Genomic DNA, 22243 nt, shown 5'->3' with positions numbered 1-22243 from the left:
AGAGGAAATGACCGGGGGTGAGAACATTACGGAGGGAGCGCTGCACTGCTTCTTTTTACCAAAAATAAATGTCATCAATTATTACATGATACATTCCAGCATCTGCAGTTCCTTTCTACATATCCAATTAAAGCTCTGTAATGTGGTTGAAGGGTGACCAGGATCAAAAGGGGCGGTTCAGTTGCCTGATAACAGTCGGGAAGAATGGATAATGAGTAACATGGAGAGTTTCTGGGCTGAAATGAAGTGCCTGAGTGACTGACTCGTGGTTTATCTGTTTCCACAGGTTACTCACCAGCTTTGTAGGGAGGTGTGTCGTTCAAGTTGCCTGTGGAAGCAATCACTCTCTGGCTCTCTGCAAAGGTAGGAGTATCACACGGCAGCGATGGGCCAGCTGATCACATTGGTCAATAGAACGCATCGGTCTGGGAAACGTGGACCAGGCAGATTGCCTCGCTGTGGGTGGGGCAGTACGGAGCCACTCCCGGTGTAGAACGGTTCCCTTGATCAGTGAAGTTGTCAGAGATTATGGGGAGAAGGCAGGATAATGCGGTTGAGTGGGAAACATAGATCAGCCATGATTGAATGGCGGAGTAGACTTTATGGGCCGAATGGCCTAATTCAGCTGCTAGAACTAATAAAATTAGTACAGCACAAGAACAGGTCCTTTGGCCCACAATGACTATGCCAAACATGATGGTAAGTTAAATTAATCTCCTGTGTTTGCACGTTACCTTATTCCTCCATTCCCTGTCCATGGGAGGTCTTTTAAATACCCCATTGTATCTGCCTCCACACCATCCCTGGCAAATAGTTGCAGCTCGATTATAATCATGTATCGTCTCTCCGCTGACTGGATAGCACGCAACGAAAGCTTGTAACTGTACCTCAGTGTACGTGACAATAAACTAAACTAAACTACACTAATCGGTCCTGCACCCTCTCCAAAGCCTCCATATATGAAGTATCCAATGAGAATTAACCTAGCTTAATCGAATTATACATGAGCAGATGTGACATAAACTTTCTGACGTGTAATTTTTGACAAGGTTTTCATTTTTATCTCTCCTCCGAGATGGTCAAGTCTTTGCGTGGGGCAAGAACACAAATGGTCAACTGGGAGTGGGCGAGGCCGTTGGTACCACGCACAGTCCGCAGCACGTGACAGCGCTGGCTGGTATTCCCTTGGCTCAGATCACAGCGGGAGGATCCCACACCATTGCAGTGTCTCTGTCAGGGACAGTGTTCGCTTGGGGAGCAAATCACCGTGGACAGCTGGGTCTAAACGATGTGAAAGGTAAGAAAAACGAGGACGGGGATCTTCCCAATTGTACTCATGCCCATCTCTGGGGTCCAGACCTGGCCGTGGGGAATTTTAGTTTAGTTTGGTGTCAAAATATACCATGAAAAAAGGCCTTTCGGCCCACCAAGTTCACACTGACACTTATTCTATCCAACACATAAAGGGTAATGTACGGAAGCCAATTAATCTATACCTGTCAGGTCGGGAGGGTACCATGTAATCCCGTGCTACCTGCCCCATGGTCGGATAGTTGGATAAACCGTCTCCCCCACCTTGTTTGCCAGGTGAGGAGGGGGTTGTGGACCTCCAGCAGGACCATAAACAAGACCTGTCAAAGGGCAGATGAGCTTCTAGTGATCCAACGTCCATCCACACTTCAGTAGAAGTTGCGATCGCTGTCGTACATAGCATCGTAAGGCACCGTGCCCATGATGTTTTCAACGATGATGATGATGATGATGAATTAACCTACAAACCTGCACATCCTTGGAATGTGGGTGGAAACCGGAGCACCCGGAGAAAACCCACGCAGTCTCGAGGAGAATTGATTACTTAAGGATTACTTGATTAGTAAGGGTGTCAAAGGTTATACAGGCAGGAAATCCATGCGGTCACAGGAAGAACGTACAAACTCCACACAGACAGCACTCGAGGTCAGGAACTAACTTGGGGCTCTGGCAGCTAAGAGGCAGCAGCTCTAATAGCTGCTGCTGTGCTGCACTGTTCCACATTCTATGTTACCCCTTCAGATATCTGCCGGCCTTTGCTGCCCTTTGGATTTCCTCTCCTCAATCTCTTCACCTCTCGCCCCCTACTTACAACCTTTGAAAAGTCAAAATGACACAGACGATGGAAATACAAAATAAAAGCAGGAAGTACTGGAAACACTCAGCAGGTCAGGCAGTACTTGTGGAAAGAGGAACAATATCAACATCTCAGGTCAATAGATTAACAAAACATGTCTAAAAGCATTTGGTCTGCACCGTATTACAACTTTCCCCCTGTTCCCACCACCCTTCCCTATCTCTGACATTGAAGACAGGCTTGTTTTCTCCCTTTCCCATTCCTGATTAACTTGAAACATTAACTCCACAGATGCTGCTTGGTGTGCTGAGTATTTATAGCATTTGCTATTTTTAAGACCATAAGACATAGGAGCAGAATTAGGCCATTTGACTCCTTGTGTCTACTCCGCCATTCAAACATGGCTGATCTATTTTCCCCATCCAACACCATTCTCTTGTCTTCTCCCAATAACCTTTGACACACTTACTAATGAAGAACATATCAATTTCCACTTTAAAAATACCCAATGACTTAGGCTCCACACCGTCTGTGGCAATGAGTTGCACAGATTCACCACCCCCTGGCTAAAGAAATTCCTCCTCATCTCCATTCTAAAGCAACATCCTTTTATTCTGAGGCTGTGCCCTCTATCCTAGACATTTCCACTACTGGAAACATCCTCTCCAAGTCCACTCTATCCAGACCTTTCATTATTCGGTGTAATCCCCCCCCCCCACCATCTTTCTAAACTCCAGTGAGTACAGGCCCAGTGCCGTCAAACACTCATCATACGTAACCCAGTCACCCCTGGGATCATTCTCTTTAACCTCCTCTGCATCCTCTCCAACGCTTGCAGATCCTCCCTCATGTATGGAGCTTAAAACTGCTCACAATATTCCAAATGTGGCCTCACCAGTACCTTATAAAGCCTCAGCATTATATCCGTGCTTTTATATTCTAGTCCCCTCAAAATGAATGCTAACGTTGCATTTGCCTCCCTAACGTCCAAATTGATCTTTTCAGAATCCTGCCGGTTCATTCTTTAAATCCCACTCGATTGATCAAGCCTTCAATGTCACCTGAAAGCTGTTTATTTGACTTGTTGACAAATTTTGTCCGGCAGTTCCCCTCTGGGGTATTTTGATTAAAGGCACCAGAGAATTCAGGGTTGTTGTTGTTGTTGTTGCTTGAGACCAGCAACTGTGGTAACCGCTCTCCCTCTGGTGGTAGACTGCAGAACTGCAGCTGGAGCGATGAAAGTTATTAAGATTCTACACAGAATACAGCGTTTAAAACAAATTAAATAATGAATATAGAATTATGCATTTGAGATCATTATGGTTGCTTATTATTCGCATAATGTATTGATTTATCGGTATATATTTGTGTGTTTTGTGCATTCTGTATGGCCGGCAGTGATACAGCTTCCCCTTCCAATAACGAGCCTTCTCCCATCTCCCACATTCCCCCTTCTCTTGGACCCACTATGCTGGCCTCCCTCCCTCTCTGGATGTATGAAGAAGCGTCTCCACCCAAAACGTCACCTATCCATGGTTTTCAGGAATGCTGCCCGACCTGCTGAGTCACTCCAACATTGTGTGCCCTTTAATGCACACAGCAAAATGCTCCTTCTCCTCAGTGAAATACAAAGATGATATTTTCTTGAAGTTTGGTTTAGTTTGGAGATACGGCATGGAAACAGGCCCTTCGGCCCACCGAATCCATGCCGACCATTGATCACCCGTCAACACTAGTTCTATGTTACCCCACTTCCTCATACGCTCCCTACACACTAGCGGGAATTTACAGAGGGCCATTAACCTGCAAACCCACACGTCTTTGGGATGTGGGAGGAAACCGGAGTGACGTGGAAAACATGCAAACAGGGGAGGAGCTGGGTGATAGGAGATGGGAGGTCATGGGATGAATCTCCTTGACCCCCCCCCCCCCCCGTGTGTGATCAGTCCTGTATGAGGCAGTGTCCAAGTTGCTGATCATCATCAAAGACCCACACCATCCTGGCCACGCTCTCAATTCATTCCTACCATTGGGAAGCATAGAGTGGATGTGGAGAGGATGTTTCAACCAATGGGAGAGTCTTAGGCCAGAGAGCACAGCCTCAGAATATGAGATTAAGAGGAATTTCTTTAGTCAGACGGTGGTGAATCTGTGGAATTCATTGCCATAGATGGCCGTGGAGTCAGGGCGGCACAGACGCGCAGTGTTAGAGCTGCTGCCTTCGATGGGCCGAAGTGTCTGTTTCCGTGCTGTATCTCCAAAATCTAAAGTAAAGTCTAAAGTCGTGGGGTATTTTTAAAGCAGAGATTGACAGGTATTTGATTAGTAAAGGTGTCAAACATTATAGGGAGAAGGCAGGAGAATGGGGTTGAGAGAGTAGGATAGATTAAACTTGATTAAATGGCAGAGTAGACTGGATGGGCAGAATGGCCTGATTTTGTTCCTATGACATGAACTTATGAGAGGGAGGCTGAATAACTTACCCTGTTCTCATCACAGCTCGATACCATCCCACTTGTGTGAAGCTTCTGGAGTGTAAGAAAGTCGTGCAGGTGTCCTGTGGGGCCCACCACACTGCTGTGCTGAACAAGGTTTGTCCCCGTCACTTCAGACGTAATAATGATGTTGTAACCCGTCATACGGACCCGAATCACTGCATGTATCCCGTAACAACCAGGACATTGGTAACACCTCAATGGCAAAAGGAGTTTTTACTTTGGAGTTACAGCGTGGAAACAGGCCCTTCGGCCCACCGAGTCCGGCCGACCAGCGAAAACCACGTTATATTACATTAACACTATCCTACACACACGGAACAATTTACAGAAGCCAATTAACCTACAAATCTGCATGACTTCAGAGTGTGGGAGGAAACTAGAGCACCCGGATAAAACACTTGTGGTCACAGGGAGAACGTACAAACTCCGTACAGCATTTTTCCTTAACAAGGAACTTTATTCCTTGGACCTTAAGGGGTTGGACAGGCTAGATGCAGGAAGAAGTCCAGAACAAGGGGTCACAGTTTAAGGATAAGGGGGAAATCTTTTAGGACCGAGATGAGAAAAACATTTTTCACACAGAGAGTGGTGAATCTCTGGAATTCTCTGCCAATGAAGGTAGTTGAGGCCTGTTCATTGGCTATATTTAAGAGGGAGTTAGATGTGACCCTTGTGGCTAAAGGGATCAGGGGGTATGGAGAGAAGGCAGGTACAGGATACTGAGTTGGATGATCAGCCATGATCATATTGAATGGCGGTGCAGGCTCGAAGGGCCGAATGGCCTACTCCTGCACCTATTTTCTATGATTCTATGTTTCTATTCCATAGTCTCAACTAACATAGTATTAATCGAAACTCGTCTTGAGCAGAGATCAAAATCTACTGTTTGGACATGAAGGTTTGTGTGTTAATTGGCCTCCGAAAATAGTCCCTCATGTGTAGGATAGAACTAGTGTACAGAATGGACTGGTGATGTTTCAGATCAGGACCCTTCTTCAGACTGCTCAAGATTTCAGCATCAGCATCTCTCAGGTTTAGAAGGATATGGGCCAAACTTCACTCACCTGTAGTCACCTCTCATTTGCCGGGTTTGTTCAACCCCACCTCTCTTTGTCAGCTTTTTCACCCCATCCATCAGGCCAAAGAAGAGTCCCAACCTAAAATGTTGCTTGTCCATTCCCTGACCTGCTGAGATCCTCACATTCAACTTGCTCAAGATTCCAGCATCTGCACAACCTTGTGGCTCTGTATCAGTATTTGTGTGGTTGATGTGCCTATAAGACCACAAAACCATAAGACCAGGGTGGAATTAGACCATTCATCCCAGCAAATCCGCTCTGCCATTTGATCATGGCTGATCGGTATTTCCCTTTCAAATGCGTTCTTCTGTCTTCCCCCTGTAACCTTTGACACCCTCACTAATCAAGAATCTCAGCTTAGGAAATATCCATTAAGTAGCCCTTCACAGCCGCCTGTGGCTGTGAATTTCACCGATTCGTTACACTCTGACTAAAGAAACTCTTCATCTCCATTCTAAAGGTATGTCCTATTATTCTGAGGCTGTGCCCTCTGGTCCTAGATGCCCCCACTAGCGGAGACATACTCTCCACATCCACTTTAAAAAAAATGTAAATACTGCTTCTGTTCTGTTCTGTTCTTCTTGCACAATCCCGCAGGCATTGCCACTATCATTTTACTGTACATCTTGTATGTGTATGTGACAAATAAACGTGACTGGACCATCTAGGCCAGTGGTTCCCAACCTTTTTTTGGCCATGCCTCACCTAATCACCTCTAAAATCCTGATGCCCCCCCCCCCTTGCTTTCCCTTGAGAGAAAACGGAGGAAATAGATATTATAAGGGTAACTTAGCAAAAGCTCTTTGAATCGCATTTCTAAATCCAATTCAATAAATAAGGTTCTCCCATGGCCTCGCGCGCTTCGTGCGACGTGCATGAAGAGTGATGGCGCGGTGATTATGTAATAACTACACAATAAAGACCTTTTTTACCCCCAAAAAATTATTTACTCAAAATAACATCTGAAACATAAACTACATATGTTTACCTGATGGAAAATCCCAAAAAATAAAAATCGAAAATTTGGTCCCAGACCTCCTCAGTCGCGCTCAATTGCCCCCCTTAAAAATCAAATTGCTCCCCTGTGGGGCGTACGTCCTACGTTGGGAACCACTGGTCTAGGCCTTTCATTGTTCATCTGTGGTGTTATTGTGTTATTGTGCCTGTAAAGCCTCAGCACTGTCTGCCTATGTGAGATACTGTGGCACCTCCACCCCCGTTGTGGACATTGGACTTTGTCTGTGATACTGCTGTGTTACAATGCTGAGAACTAAATTCTGCACTCTATAGAAACAAAGAACTACAGATGCTGGTTAATACACAAAAGGACACAAAGTGCTGGAGTAACTCAACCGGATATGGCAGCATCTCTGGAGAACAAAGATAGGTGATGTTTCGAGGTTGGGACCGTTTTTCAGACTGGTCTAAAGAAGGGTTTGTTTCATGTTTATGTTCTCCACAGATGCTGTCTGACCCGCTGAGTTATTCCAGCACTTTGTGTCATTTTCTGCACTTTGTAACTTCCTCTTTGCTCTACCTATCATCACAATGTTTAATAAACGTTTGGACAAGTGCACGATAGGATAGGTTTAGAGGGATATGGGCCAAACGCAGGAGAGTGGTACTAGTGTAGATGGCACTAGTGTAGGTGAGACACGGGGCCTGTTTCACGTATGATTCCATGACTCTATTGTACTTGGGTTTGAACTGATTGTATTTATGTACAGTATCATCTGATCTGTTCTGATCGAATGCAAGAAAAGCTTTTCACGGTACCTCGTTACACGCGACAATAATAAACCTAAACCTGGAAGTTGTGTCTCCGTCAGGATGGGCTTGTTTACACCTTTGGAGCGGGAACATACGGTCAACTCGGCCACAACTCTGACAGAGACGAGCTGAAACCTCGGCTGCTCGAGGGGCTGGATGGAATCAAAGTCTCCCAGATTGCCTGCGGGAGGTAAGCTACTAAAATGCTGAGATAAACCAATAAGTCATAGGAGCAGAATTAGGCCATTCAGCCCATCCGCCATTCAATCACAGCTGATCAATCTTGGAAGGATATGCATTACACGCAGGCAGAGGAGATTACTTTAAAGCCCCTGTCTCACGGTGCGAGTCCACCCACGAGTGATCCCGAGTGAAAGAAAAAATCAAACTCGTGGTTGTCTACGAGATTCCAAGTTTATGTTCACGAGTTTAAATGAGTTCCCACGTGTATGTCTAAGTTTGTCGTTTACTTCTCATTTCTGCGATGAACCAAGTTCCTCTCCTGAGTTACTCTTGAGCCAACAATGACAACCGACGTGTAGAAAAATCATCACATGGATAAATATGTCATGCAGTTTTATTTTACTATAAAAGCCTCCCATGACCATGGACAGAACTGCCCCGATGATCAACTTCTCTGTGTCTCTTATGTAGCTGCATGCTTCTCTTGTCATGTAATAAACCGCTTTTATCAAATCCTTGCCTATCATTGCTACAATGCAATAAATGGCATTTAAAGTACTTGGCTGTAAATAACGTAAAGGTGTTTAAGAACCGGACTGCAGGGGAAACTTCAAAGCTTTTGTAAATCGATTACATTCAAGTAGAAGTTGAACTCAAGATTTAAATCCCCTGAAAGTTAGGTTTCTTAACACAGGATAGATGTTCTGCCAGAACGGAGTTGCTGAATAAAATAGTCTCCCGTTTTCCTCCGTTTCTTGCATGATCTCGGTTTGCCAGCTTCATTTCACACTCCGTGATCTGTGTAATGTATATAAATGTAAAATAATAAACTGACCAAGAAGGTCCAATGTTCTACTGTTAGTATAGTTTAGAGATACAGAGAGGAAACAGGCCCTTCGGACCACCGGGTCCGCGCCGACCAGCGATCCCCGCACACTAACACCATCCTACACCCACTATGGACATTTTTACATTCATCAAGCCAATTAACCTACAAACCTGTACGTCTTTGGAGTGTGGGGGGATCTCGGAGAAAACCCATACAGATCCCGGGGAGAACTACAAACTCAGTACAGACAGCACCCGTAGTCGGGGTCGAACCCGGGTCTCCGACGCTGCATTCGCTGTCAGGCAGCTGCACCACCGTGAATCAAGGCCTGTTTTAAGTATCAAATAGAAGAGCAAGAAGGTGATCAAGGCGTAGAAAGTGTAGAGACCAATGCCCAGGTAGTCCAACTCGCAGGAGTACAGGTTCACCATGACAACGCCGTGGCCGCGGTGAGCTTTGGGGGAGGTGCAGGTGACATTGGTGACAAGGCGAGGGATGTAGACTATGGTCTGATTGATCCACCACACGAACCACCTGGCGTCGCAGGTGCAGAGAAAGTGGTTGCCGCTTAGCCGCAGCTCCCGAAGGTGTTTGATGGCGCTGCCCGGGAAACTGGAGGCCTGGATGGTCTTCAGGTTGTTGTAGCTGAGATCCAGGTACTGCAGGGAGGTCACGTCCCACAGGAAGCCCTTGGTCAGCTTGGAGATCTGGTTGCAGGTGAGGTTGAAGACGCAGCGTCTGGGTGCAGTTGGGCAGCATGCGAGGCACCGTGGTCAACAGGTTGTTACTGAGGTCCAGCTGCTCCAACCAGCCTAGCAGGTAAAGTCTGCCCCAGTTGAAGCTCCACAGCTGGTTACCTCTCAGCACAAGCTCCTTGAGTAGCGGGGCAGGTGGTCAAACACGTCGTGCGGCATGAACACGAGTTTCTTCCCCTAATAATCATTTTTCACACAGAGAGTGGTGAATTTCTGGAACTCTCTGCCCCAGAGGGTAGTTGAGGCCAGTTCATTGGCTATATTTAAGAGGGAGTTAGATGTGGCCCTTGTGGCTAAAGGGATCAGGGGGTATGGAGGGAAGGTAAGGTACGGGATACTGAGATGGATGATCAGCCATGACCATATTGAATGGCGGTGCAGGCTCGAAGGGCCTAATGGCCTACTCCTGCACCTATTTTCTATGTATCTATGTATCTATAACGCCGAGGTGCTCAAACAACAGCAGATGGCATGCTCGGAGGGATCATTTAGTCCTGCATCTCATCAGATGAACACAGCACCAGTGCAAGGCATTCAGAGGCAATCAAAACACGGTCGCTCAAACAAGCAGTGTCCAAATTGTGGCCGGACACACGCTCCCGGGGAATGTCCAGTGTACGGTAAACGATGCAACACGTGTTCAAAGCTGAATCACGTCGAGAAAGTATGCCGGTCATCGAAGGAGAAGGCGTCATCGGTCTGCCAAGTAGACGATGCATCTCCGGTTGGACATGATGTGTACTCCATAAAGGACAGAGCTGACCAGGATGTTCGGTCAACAGGGACTTTCAAAGACTGCAAGGTCGAGATCGCTGGGACCTCGGTCTGGCTCCTCGTAGATGTGGGGACGAAGGTTTCAATTTTGAGTATCGACCTCTACTTTTCTGATTACCCACTTACTTCCCCGAGGGACAATCTTCACGCTTATGATGGTTCAACCAAACCCACGAGAGGGCTAGTGACCGTTCCTGTCTGCTACAAAGGAGGTAAGCTCGATAGCTTCACATTCTACGTCGCAGAGGAAAGAGTCTGATGAGCGTCAATTTGTTTGATCAACTAGAGTTCAAGCTTCAGGACACAACCGGCATGAACATCAATGTGATCAGTGACGCGGACTATGGACATGAGTACCCCTCTCTTTTCTCGGGTTTTGAGATAGTTAAAGGGTACTGCCACGCACCTCGTGTAGACACATCAGTCCGGCTGGTTTCATCTACCATCTAACTGAAACGACTCGAAAATGATGGTTTCATTGAGCACATCGATTCATCCCCTTGGATAACAAATCTGGTCATCGTGCGACGCAAGCACGGTGAACTCAGGCTGTGCATCGATCTCGAAGCGGTCAACAAAGCCATCATTCCGGACAAATACCCTCTGCCAACAATACAAGAACTACCTGCGTGTTTCCATGGTTCAACGGTGTTCACAACATTGGACATGCGCCAAAGCTACCTTCAGGTACCACTAGCAGAACGCAGTCGGCAGTTGTCAGCATTCATTACACATGAAGGAGTATTTCAAAACCGTAGGATGCCGTATGGACTGCTCAGCGCTAAGCGCATTTCAAAAAATCGTGGCGTTGGTTCTGACAGGCATTGACGGAGCACTGAATCTTCTCGATGATGTCATGGTCCATGGAAGGGATAAGGACGAACACGATCGATGACTGCATGCAGTATTAGCTCGTCTCGCGCAACACAACTTGACGCTCAACGCAGCAAAGTGCACATTTACAGCATCCGAGATTGATTTTCTAGGGTACAGAGTGACAGCGTCTGGAGTTGAGCCTACTCAAGACAATGTCCAAGCCATCAGCGCGATCCCCGCCCCAACTAACGTGAAAGAGCTAGCGTCATTTCTGGGCACCACCAACTTCTACCGCAGGTTTGTGCCACAGTGCGCGCAGATCGCAGAACCGCTACAGAAGCAGCTACGGAAAGACACACAGTGGGAATGGACGGATGAGCAGGACCGCACGCTGAATGAGCAGGATGAGCAGCGTTCAACACGCTGAAAGACAAAATAGCATCTCCGCCTGTTCCCGCACACTTCGACCCAAGTGCGGAAACGTACGTCACAACAGATGCTTCCGGTATAGCGATCGGAGCAGTGTTCTCGCAGGGTATCGATGGAAGCGAACGACCGATCGCATTCGCGTCCCATCCCTTGACTGCCACAGAACACAAGTACTCCACCGGGGAACGTGAAGCATTAGCGTGCATCTACACGTGTGAACACTGGCACGTATAGCTATACGGGAGAAATTCACTCTCCGTACAGATCACCAAGCGCTAACTACGTTGTTGGACACGTCAGGCTCAGGACACCGTCCGCTCAGGATCTACAGATGGTAGAATACCTCGCTAGTTCACGCAGACATGCTCAGTAGCGTCCCAACGGTGGCACCCGCAAGCACACGCAATAGCGACGCTTCAAGCGACATCGACGAATACGTTCTTGCGGTAATTTCGCACGCGATGGAGAATCTCGTGACGCGGGGAGAGCTGAAAGCATAGTCGACAGCTGACGGCACACTGAAAATCGTCTGCCAGGATCTCAGGACAGACTGGCCCAAGGAGATAGCAGACGACTTGGTTCCGTACCACCGGGTACGCCACTAACTGGCTGTGGTTGACGATACATGTGTCACACGCGGAACTCGAGTGGTTAGACCCAAATCACTGCATGTAACACCGCGTGTTACAACTGGCACACGAAGGACACCCGTGCATTGTTAAGATGAAACAACGGTGTCGCGAGGCAGTGTGGTGACCAGCAATAGATCGTCGCATAGAAGATTTCGTTAAAAATTGTGAAGCATGCACAATTAGTGAGAAAGCAATAAGACCATGTCCTGCCCCTCTTCAGCCAATCCCATGGCCGGACAAACCATGGAGGCACTTGCAACTCGATATCTTCGGAGAGGTACAAGCTGCGCCAAGAAGCCAGCGGTTTCTACTTGTAGTACACGATCTCATCAGCAAGTGGCCTGAGATCGCAACTACTTTCTCCGTCACGACAAGCTCGATCATCGCGATTCTCAAAAAGCTGTTCACTAAGTGGGGACTGCCGGAGGTCATAACGAATGCCAACGGCCCTCAGTTCATATCTGAACAGTTCTTCACTTTCCTCGTGAGCCATGACATTCAACATCAGCGGACGTCGAGATACAAACCCCAATCGAACGGCGGGGTTGAACGATTCAATTGCTTGATTAAGGAAAGAATAAAAGCGAGCGTGTTGGAGGGGAAAACGTTCGAACAGTCAATCCATATCCTCCTCCGATCCTACAGATCCACACCACACACGTTGTCTGGGAAAACACCAGCAGAGCTGATGATAGGGTGAAACCTGCGAACAAAACTGAATGCTCTTCAACCATCATCGCACCCAAAACCGGACACAAGAGCGAGGGTGGAAATGATAACTCACAGACAAGCAAAAGGGAAAGCGTACTGTGATGCCAAACGCAGAGTACAAGCGCCGCGGTTCAAGGTCGGTGACTGGGTACGAATCAGCCGCCCTAACAGGCAACATCAGCTTGCAAGCGCACTCTCCAAGCCGATACAGATCAAACGGAGATTCGGCGAGAACGCGTACCTCCTCCAAGATAACACCAAATGGAACGCGAGGCGTCTAATTGCAAGTAGACAGGGACAGGAAGAAGATGAATTGGACACTTTTCCTTTCCCAATATCCAATCAAGACAGTGATTGTTGTCAGCATGCAGCAGAGCACACAGCAGAGCAGTCTATTCCCACTCAACGCTCTCAGTGACAGAGGAGGAGACCTCAATATCTGCACGATTATCAGTTGTGAAGCCTCAAACGTTATGTGCACCGAGCTGTTATGTTGGACTGACTGCATATGGACATATTTGGGTGGATAACGGGACTTATATGTTAACCTTTGTTGATAAGGAGGGGAAATGTGTTGTGTCCTAGAGTCACCACTAGAGGGCTCTGCCTCGAGATGAATGTTTCCGAAGGGGGGTCCCTGGGGGATCTGCTGGGGTTTTGCAACAGCCACGTTAGGCTGGTAATAAACACACTTCGGGTTCTGTACATCAAGTGTAGATTGTGAATTATTTAGCCCTCGAACACAACAGGGAGCTCAGTATCGGTGATGGACTGGGCAGTGTCCACCACTTTCTGCAACATCTTTCGTTCTTTCGAGTGGTATTATATTCTGGTTACCAAAGCAGGCCGTCGCACAACCAGTCAGTATCTACTCCACCATGAAATGGGGCAACCGTTTATTTCCTGCAAGTGATGGCCCTTTGTGTCTGTGCCCAAAAAATGACATCCACAGCATGTTGTTCAATGAAATCAATACAGAATACGCTAGAAATACTCAACAGGGCAGGCAGCGTCTGTGGAGAAATAAACAGAGCGGTACGGTTTCGCAGTGGCAGCGTTGCTACATTACAGCACCGGAAACCCGGGTTCGATCCTGACTACGGGTGCTGTCTGTACGGAGTTTGTACGTTCTCCTGTGCCCACGTCATTTTGCAATTTTTTAGTGTTTCAGTTTCCTCCCAGACTCCAAGGATGTACAGGTTTGTAGGTTAATTGACTTTGGTAAAAATGGTAAATTGTCGCTAGTGTGCAGGATCGTGCTAGTGAACGGGGTGATCCTTAGACGGCGCCGGTCAAAGTAACTGGGAAGGAGAGAAAACAAGTTACAGAGGAAGTGCAGAAGAGATAGAAATAGAAAGGAGATATGACTGACAGGGTGAGGAGAGATGAACATAGAACCGTACAGCACAGCAACAGGCCCTTCGGCCCATAATGTCCATGCCGAACATGATGCCAAGTTAAAATAAATTCCTCTACCTGCACGTGATCCATATCCCTCCATTCTCTGCACATCCACGTACCTAGCTAATAGCCTCTTAAATGCCACTATTGTATCTGCCTCCACCACAACCTCCAGCAGAGTGTTCCAGGCCCCCACCACTCTCTGTAAAATGCTTGCCTCACATATCTCCTTTACACTTAGCCCCTCAATGACAGATTCTTCCAAGCTGTTATTGGGCAACTGAACCTGTCCTCTCACCAACCTGAGACCGGTCCTGACCTCCCATCTAACTAATTGGAGACCCTCAGACTATCATTAATCAGACTTTACTGGACTTTACCTTGCACTGAATAGCAATGTTACAAAATTTTGAGATTTAAAAAATCAAGTTTGTAAGTTATCCCATCAGATAAAGCATAAAAAAAAGTTTAATTTGACACCTAATTCACTTTCATATCTCAAGTATTTAAAGAGTTATGGCCATTCATACTCGGAAATTAGCATCTTGTTCCCTATTGATTTTCTATGGACATCACAAAAAAGCTGTGATCGTGTGCTGTCAAAAGGCCATAACCTTCTTAAAAATGAAGAGAACTGAATGAAATTTTCAGTTATCGTAGATTGAACCATTCTGAAACAAATATAAAATAATCTTACTTGGATGACCTGAAATTAAAACATATAATTAGTTAGTTACCCAAGTGTAGCTAATTTCAAACTTCAATTACTAGATCTAAACATCTATTCATTTCTTAATAAATGATTAACATTTTTAAATAGCCCAAGTGTCCAAATAATATTCATAAATAATTCACAATAAAACATGATTTTGAAAGTACACAAAATTGCTGGAGAAACTCAGCGGGTGCAGCAGCATCTATGGAGCGAAGGAAATAGGCGACGTTTCGGGCCGAAACCCTTCTTCAGACTGAGGATTTTGAAATCTCATTTACATTAATTTATAGGCCAAATGGAAGGAATTTAGTGTTCAATTGCTGTAAATTAAAGTCCATTTTAAATCAGCTTTCCAGTGGGTTCCTGTGGAACGCGCTGGTTTAGAACGTTCACATTGCAGTGGATTTGTGCCTCCAATGCCCAGGAAAAAGACTGCGGGATATAAAGAGCCCAAAATTAGCTACTCGCAACATTAAACTTTGTATAAAGGGTTCTTAAGAAGCCCTTTTTAATGTAAAAATAAGCTACATACCTTCTGTATACAGCTCCATGCGGCCCTGTGGTTGCGTGAGGTCGCGGGTTTAGAGAGTGATTTTTAAACTATTATAACTATTATACAAGGCCATAAAAACTAATAATACCTTTTGCGACGGGGTCTTTCAGCGATTTTTCGTTAATGATTTACTAGGCTGAAAATCTTCGATTGGAACAGCCTAGTGAAAATCGCGTTTTAAACCCGCCCCCCTCTAAACGGCGCCAAAATCGCACACACCCGCAACGCCAGATTTTCAGCGACGCTTCAGGTAGGCTTTGCAACATACCTACACTGAACGTTATTCACTATATCCTGTATTTGCACAGCATGGATGGCTTAATTGTAATCTTATATTGTTTTTCCGCTGACTGTTTAGCATGTAACACAAAGCTTTTCTTTATACCTTAGTACACGTGGCAATAATCTAAACTAAAAAAATCCAAGTCTGTCCAACCTCTCAATCTAGCTAATACGCTCTAATCCAGGCAGCATTCCGGTCAACATAAAAACATGCAAGCTAATGCTGGAGAATCTCAACGGGTCAGGCAGCACATCTGGAGAACAAGGATAGGTGATGTTTCGATTCGCATCCGTTCTGGTAATCACCTCTGCATCCGCTCCAAACCTCCCACATCCTGCAATGAGCCATCCTGTTTCTCTCTCCAGAGATGCTGCCTGCCCTGCAGTGTGTTTTCAGCATTTCCTGAATTCAATTACATTTCCAGCTTGTTGATTGTGGTGTTGTGTTTTGCAGTTCCCACACCATGGTGTTCAGTTCGGCATCGGGGCAACTCTATTCCTTTGGCCGTGGAGAGAACGGGCAGTTGGGAACCGGACAAACCATTGACCATTTTGTGCCTTGCCTGGTCACCTTCTCAACAGACGGGACCCACAACCTGCAGCCTGCTCCTGGTAGGAATATTCTGTATTGTCATAGAGGAATAGAGTCACACAGCACAGAATGGTCCATGCCGACCAAGATGCCCCACACAAGCTAGTCCCCTTTGCCCACATTTAGCCCAGATCCTTCCAAACCTTTACTGTCCATTGTCCAAGTGTCTTTTAAATTGTGTTACAATACCTGGCTCAACTACGTCCTCTGGCAGCTCATTCCATCTGTGTAAAAATATTGCCCCTCAGGTTCTTATTTAATCTTTCCCCTCTCACCTTAAATGTAAGGTAGACACTGTCTGGTCCATCATGGTCCTAGCCTTCCCCACCATCGAAGGGATCAGCAAGAAGCATTGCCTCAAAAAGGCAGCTAATATCATCAAAGACCCACACCACCCTAGTTTTTGATTCATTTACCCTGGGTAAAAGTGTGCATTTACCCTATCTATTCCCCTCACAATCTGAAACATCTCTACAAGATTAACCCTTCCGTCTCCTGCTCGAAGAAATAAAGACCCACAGCTTGCTTTGCAAACATTCCCTTATTCAGTGACTGTCTGTCTGTCTCTCCCTATTTTATCTCTCTTTTCCCATCTCTTTCCCCCCCTCTCTCTCTCACCCCTGCCTCTCTCTATCTGTTTTCCTCTTTCTCTCTTTTTCTCCTCATCCACACTTATTCTCCATATCGCTTCCTTTCTCTATCTCTGTCTTTCCACCCCTCTCTCTCTCTATCCCCCCTCTCTCTCTCACTGTGTCTGTGCCTCCGAAATATTTCCTAGGTGTGATAAAAAATTGAATTTATTTTTCTTCCTCATGACCCTCGACAGGAGGTCTGCTCCAACCAGCTGTGAAAAGGATATTTGCTGGTGCCAACCAGAGCGTTGCCTTGTGCTTTGGTGTTAAGGTAGGAAACATACTCGCCAATATTCTGCCCTCTCAGTACAGCCCAGCCGTGTCAATAGGATACCCTTACTGACACGGGGTGCTGGAATAACTCAGCGGATCAGGTAGCATCTCTGGAGAAAATAAATAGGTGACGTTTCGGGTCAAAACTCTTCTTCAGACTGGAGACGTCTGAACAAGGGTCCCGACTGAAATGTCACCTATTTATTTTCTGCAGCTATGTGGCCTGACCTGCTGCGTTACTCCAGCATTTTGTGTTTACCTGCAAGGTAAACCAGCATCTGCAGTTCCATCCTACCCATTTGCCTGTGATTGGCCCTTTCCTCTCCATGTACCTGTTCAAGTGCCTTTCACCCAGTTTAGAGGAATCAAGAGCCAGAGGACATAGGTTCAACATGAGAGGGGCAAGGTTGAGTGGGAAGATGAGGGTTGGCTGTGAGTTCTCTGCCTTACAGATAAGCCGTTACAACTTTGGATGTGTAGTGGCTGAGATGCCACTACACCTGTCGCCAGAAACGTTTCGCAACAGGTTAAATTGTTAATCAATGTGGAAAAGCAGCAACGCCCTGAGCTCCTGGGGTAGCTGAGAGTGAGAGGCCATGCTTGAGATCACAGCTTGATATGGCATCAGCTCTGCCCCAGATCGCAATACCGTGCAGAGAGCTGGAGATGTAGCCCACTCCATCACACAGACCAGACTCCCCACCATTCACTCCATCGACACTTCACGCTGCCTTGGGAATGCACTGTGGTGGTAGATACAGATATGATCATGGCAGTGTCATAAAGTCATCCAGCGTGGAAATATCCCCAGCGGCCCAACTTGTCGTTCCGACCAACATATCCATCTACACTATCCCATCTGCCTGCATTTAGCCCATATCCCTCTAATCCTATCCTGTCCATGTACCTGCCTAAATGTTTCTTAAACATTGAGATAGTACCTGACTCAACTACCTCCTCCGGAAACTCGTTCCATACACCCACCACCCACATACACCTGCTGTAAAAAAAGTTACCCCTCAGGTTCATATTAAATCTTTCCCTCTCACATTAAACGTATCTCTTTTGGATCACAATTCCCCAACTCTGGCCAAGAGACTCTACACATCCACCCGATTTATTCCTCTCATGATTTTGTACACTTCTATATGACCCCTCATCCTCCTGCGCTCCAAGGAATAGCGTCCTAGCCCACTCAATCTCTCCCTATGGCTCAGGCCCTCGAGTCCTGGCAATGCACCATTTCCAGCTTGACAACATCTGTCCTATAACATGGTGCCCCAAACTGAACACAATAGTCTAAATGTGGCCTCACATTTAAACTTGCCGCTCTAAACTTGCTGCCAGAGGAGGTGGTGGAATCAGATACAATCACTACGTTCAAGAGGCATTTAGTAGGTATGTTACAAAACCTACCTGAATCGTGGCTGAGAATCTGCCCCAGCCCGTGTGTGTGATTTTGGCGCTGTTTAGAGGGGGCGGGTTTAAAACGCGATTTTTACTAGGCTGTTGCAATCGAAAATGTTCAGCCTAGTAAATCATTAACGAAAAATCGCTGAAAGACCCCGTCGCAAAAGGTATTATTAGTTTTTATGGCCTTGTATAATAGTTATAGTAGTTTTAAAATCACTCTCTAAACTCGCGACCTCTCGCAGCCCCAGGGTTTTATAAAGCAAACAATTAAAGGTATGTACCTTATTTTTACATTAAATTGGGCTTCTTAAGAACCCTGTCAATAAAGTTTTCTATAGCGAATAGTTCATTTTGGGCTCTTTATATCCCACAGTATTTTTCTGGGCATTTGAGGGCACAAATCCAGTGCAATGTGAACGTTCTAAACCAGCGCGTTCCCAGGAACCCACTAGAAAGCTGATTTAAATGGACTTTAATTTACAGCAATTTAACACTAAATTCCTTCTATTTGGCCTATAAATTGATGTAAATGAGATTTAAAAATCATGTTTTATTGTGAATTATTTGTGAATATTATTTGGACACTTAGGCTATTTAAAAATGTTAATCATTTATTAAGAAATGGATAGATGTTTAGATCTAGTAATTGAAGTTTGAAATTAGCTACAATTGGGTAACTAACTAATTATATGCTTTAATTTCAGGTCATCCAAGTAAGATTATTTTATATTTGTTTCAGAATGGTTCAATCTATGATAACTGAAAATTTAATTCAGTTCTCTTAATTTTTAAGAAGGTTATGGGCTTTTGACTGTCCATGATCACAGCTTTTTTGTTATGTCCATAGAAAATCAATAGGGAACAAGATGCTAATTTCCGAGTATGAAAATGGCCATAACCTTTTTATTACTTGAGATATGAAAGTGAATTAGGTATCAAATTAAACTTATTTTTATGCTTTATCTGATGGGATAAATTGCAGACTTGATTTTTTAAATCTCAAAATGTTGTAACATTGCTACATTTAGCCAGGCAGTACCTCCTCTCGCAGCTGGTTTCATATACCCACCAACCTCCGTGTCAGAAATCTACCCCTCAGGTTCATATCAGATAGTAAATCTTTGGAGTAAACTAAACTAAACCAAACAAAATCTGGTGATATGCAGTATAATGATTATCTGGTGATTTTCAGTATAAGACCACATATTGTGCCTTAATAATGGTGAATTTCTGTGCGGTTATTTGGAGTTTCCGGAGCAAGCTAGCTTCCTTGGTTTCCTTTGCTCATTGTAGGCCTCACACTCTGCTGACTACCAGTCTTCATTCAATCCTCTAAGGAGAATTGTCATGGCTGAAGACTCATTCTGGAACACCTGGAGCATTCTGGATAATGGGGAGCTACAGAAGGACATCAAAGAGTGAGTGTGTCTTTCTTCATATTAAATGTGACTCACATTGGTTTAGGGGCGGCACAGTGACATGGCTGTAGAGCTGCCGCCTTACAGCGTCAGAGACCCGGGTTCGATCCTGGCTACGGGTGCTGCCTGTGTGGAGTTTGCACGTTCTCCCTGTGACCGTGTGCTTTTCCTCCATGTTCTCTGGTTTCCGCTCACAGTCCAAAGACGAGTAGGTTCATTGGCCACTGTAAATTGCCCCTAGCATGTAGGGAGTGAATGAGAAAGTGAGATAACATGGAAGAGTTTAATTTAGTTTTGTTTATTATTGTCATGTGTACAAATGTACAGTGAAAGGTTTTTGTTTGCATGCTCTCCAGTCAAAGAGAAATCTACACATGAATAAGTGATCAATGGTCGGCATGGAATTGGTGGGCTGTAGAGTCTGTTTCCATGCTGTATCTCTGAAGCAAAAAATTGGACAACCATACTCCTAGATAGAAACAAGATACTGTGGGGTCAGAAGATCTGAGGTAAAATTAGAAAATGCCAGAATGACCCAACAGGATATGCAGTGTCTGTGGAAGGAGAAACAGAGTTAACATTACAAGTCAATGGCCTTTCGTCAGAATATTTGAAATGAATTAGGCTGCCAATGGGATAGAGATCAGCTACAACATTGAGCAAAGAAATGGCAGATGGAGTTTAATCTGAGCAAGTGTGAGGGGAATGTAAGGGGAAGGTATACAGTTGATTGGCAAGACTCTTGATAGATCCCAGAGTGGATCTTTGAGTCCAGGTCCACAGATTGCTGAAAGTGGCAAGTCTGGTAAATAGAGTGGTAAAGAAGGCATATAGTATGTTTACCTTCTTCTTCTTTCGTGTGGCGTGCACAGCCTAAAGTTGTTGGATAACTTGTTCTATTTGGTCTTCCGTTTGTTCACGTAGAGTTGATTCCATTAGTTGAAACAGGGCGGACCACATGAAGGTTGCAATCTTCCACCCCAAGGCATTGGTATAAGAGTCAGGAAGTCATGATGCAGCTTTGTAAGACTTTGGTTAGACTGCATTTGGGATTAATATGTGCAGTTCTGAATGCCCCCATTACAGGATAATGCCTGGAGTAGGGGATATTAGCCACAGGGAGTGGTCGGACAGTATTGGAATGGTTTCTCTGGAGAGTCATAGATTGAGGGGAAACTTGATAGAAGTTTCTCCCTCCCTCTTCTGTCCCCACGGTATCTTTATTCTATCTATGGAGTGATAGACCTGATATAAGATTATGAGAGGCATAGACAAAGTAGACAGTCAGAACGTTTCATAATTTTATAAACTTCTCCCCCAAAACCTCCCCAACTCCAAAGAAAACAATCCAAATTGTCCAACCGCTTCTTATTGCTAATGCCCTCTAATCCATGCAACATTCTGGTAAACCTCTTCTGCACCCACACCAAAGCCTCCACGTACTGGACTTCTTGTAATGGTGTGACCAGAACTGCATGCGATACTCCAAAAGCAGACTAACCAAAGTCTTATAAAGGTACATGTGATTTCATGAGTTCTGTTCTCAATATTCAGAATGCTCAGGAGGTCAGAATTTGATAATTGATATTGGGAATGGGAGAGAGCTCGGATTTAGTTTAGTTTAGTTTAGGAAGGAATGGCAGTTGCTGGTTTACACCGAAGATAGATACAGAATGCTGGAGCAACTTAGTGGGTCAGGCAGCATCTCTGGAGAAAAGGAATAGGTGATGTTTTGGGTCGATTAAAGATAGTTCATAGGTTTTCGTGAGGTAGATGGAAGGTCAGGACCGCATTTTGGTGCAAAATCAAAGTTCCATTCTGTTATATTTTCTGGTTTGCATTTATCACTCTTTGATTGAAAGACTAAACCATAACCACCTCTGACATTGATCTGAGAAAATCATTTTTTACACAGAGAGTGGTGAATCTGTGGAATTCTCTGCCACAGAAGGTAGTTGAGGCCAGTTCATTGGCTATATTTAAGAGGGAGTTAGATGTGGCCCTTGTGGCTAAATGGATCAGGGGGTATGGAGAGAAGGCAGGGATGGGATACTGAGTTGGATGTTCAGCCATGATCATATCGAATGGTGGTGCAGGCTCGAAGGGCCGAATGGCCTACTCCTGCACCTAATTTCTATATTTCTATGTTTCTATCTCAATAAACAGTGTCCACTTTTTTCCAGGGAGATTGGTCACATTTTCTCCGCTGAATGCCTCAACGGGAGCTTCTTGGAAGTCAGGTAAGAGTAAAGAGTTTTGGATGGAGGGTGGGAACATGGAAATACATTCACCAAGAGCAGGTGTATGATGCGGAGATGTAGGTTCAGCACAGCAGGTAGTGCTGCTGCCTCACAGCTCCAGGGATCTGGGTTCAGGGTAAG

General features: G+C 45.4%; 1 protein-coding gene across 1 annotated transcript in view; it reads left to right on the top strand.

Moving 5' to 3' along the window:
• Nucleotides 1–22243, top strand: part of LOC129700560 (probable E3 ubiquitin-protein ligase HERC4) — a 73808-nt gene that overhangs the window by 3614 nt on the left and 47951 nt on the right. Inside the window, exons 3-10 of the mRNA XM_055641168.1 lie at nt 287–363; nt 1076–1297; nt 4607–4698; nt 7514–7644; nt 15989–16146; nt 16953–17029; nt 19738–19862; nt 22046–22102. Of these exons, the coding sequence (XP_055497143.1) occupies nt 287–363; nt 1076–1297; nt 4607–4698; nt 7514–7644; nt 15989–16146; nt 16953–17029; nt 19738–19862; nt 22046–22102 (939 nt within the window). The remainder of the gene's footprint in view (nt 1–286; nt 364–1075; nt 1298–4606; nt 4699–7513; nt 7645–15988; nt 16147–16952; nt 17030–19737; nt 19863–22045; nt 22103–22243) is intronic.

This window comes from Leucoraja erinacea, chromosome 1 (genome assembly GCF_028641065.1).
Source record: "Leucoraja erinacea ecotype New England chromosome 1, Leri_hhj_1, whole genome shotgun sequence".
Taxonomy (NCBI): Eukaryota; Metazoa; Chordata; class Chondrichthyes; order Rajiformes; family Rajidae; genus Leucoraja; species Leucoraja erinaceus.
This window is presented reverse-complemented; position numbering and strand designations above follow the sequence as displayed.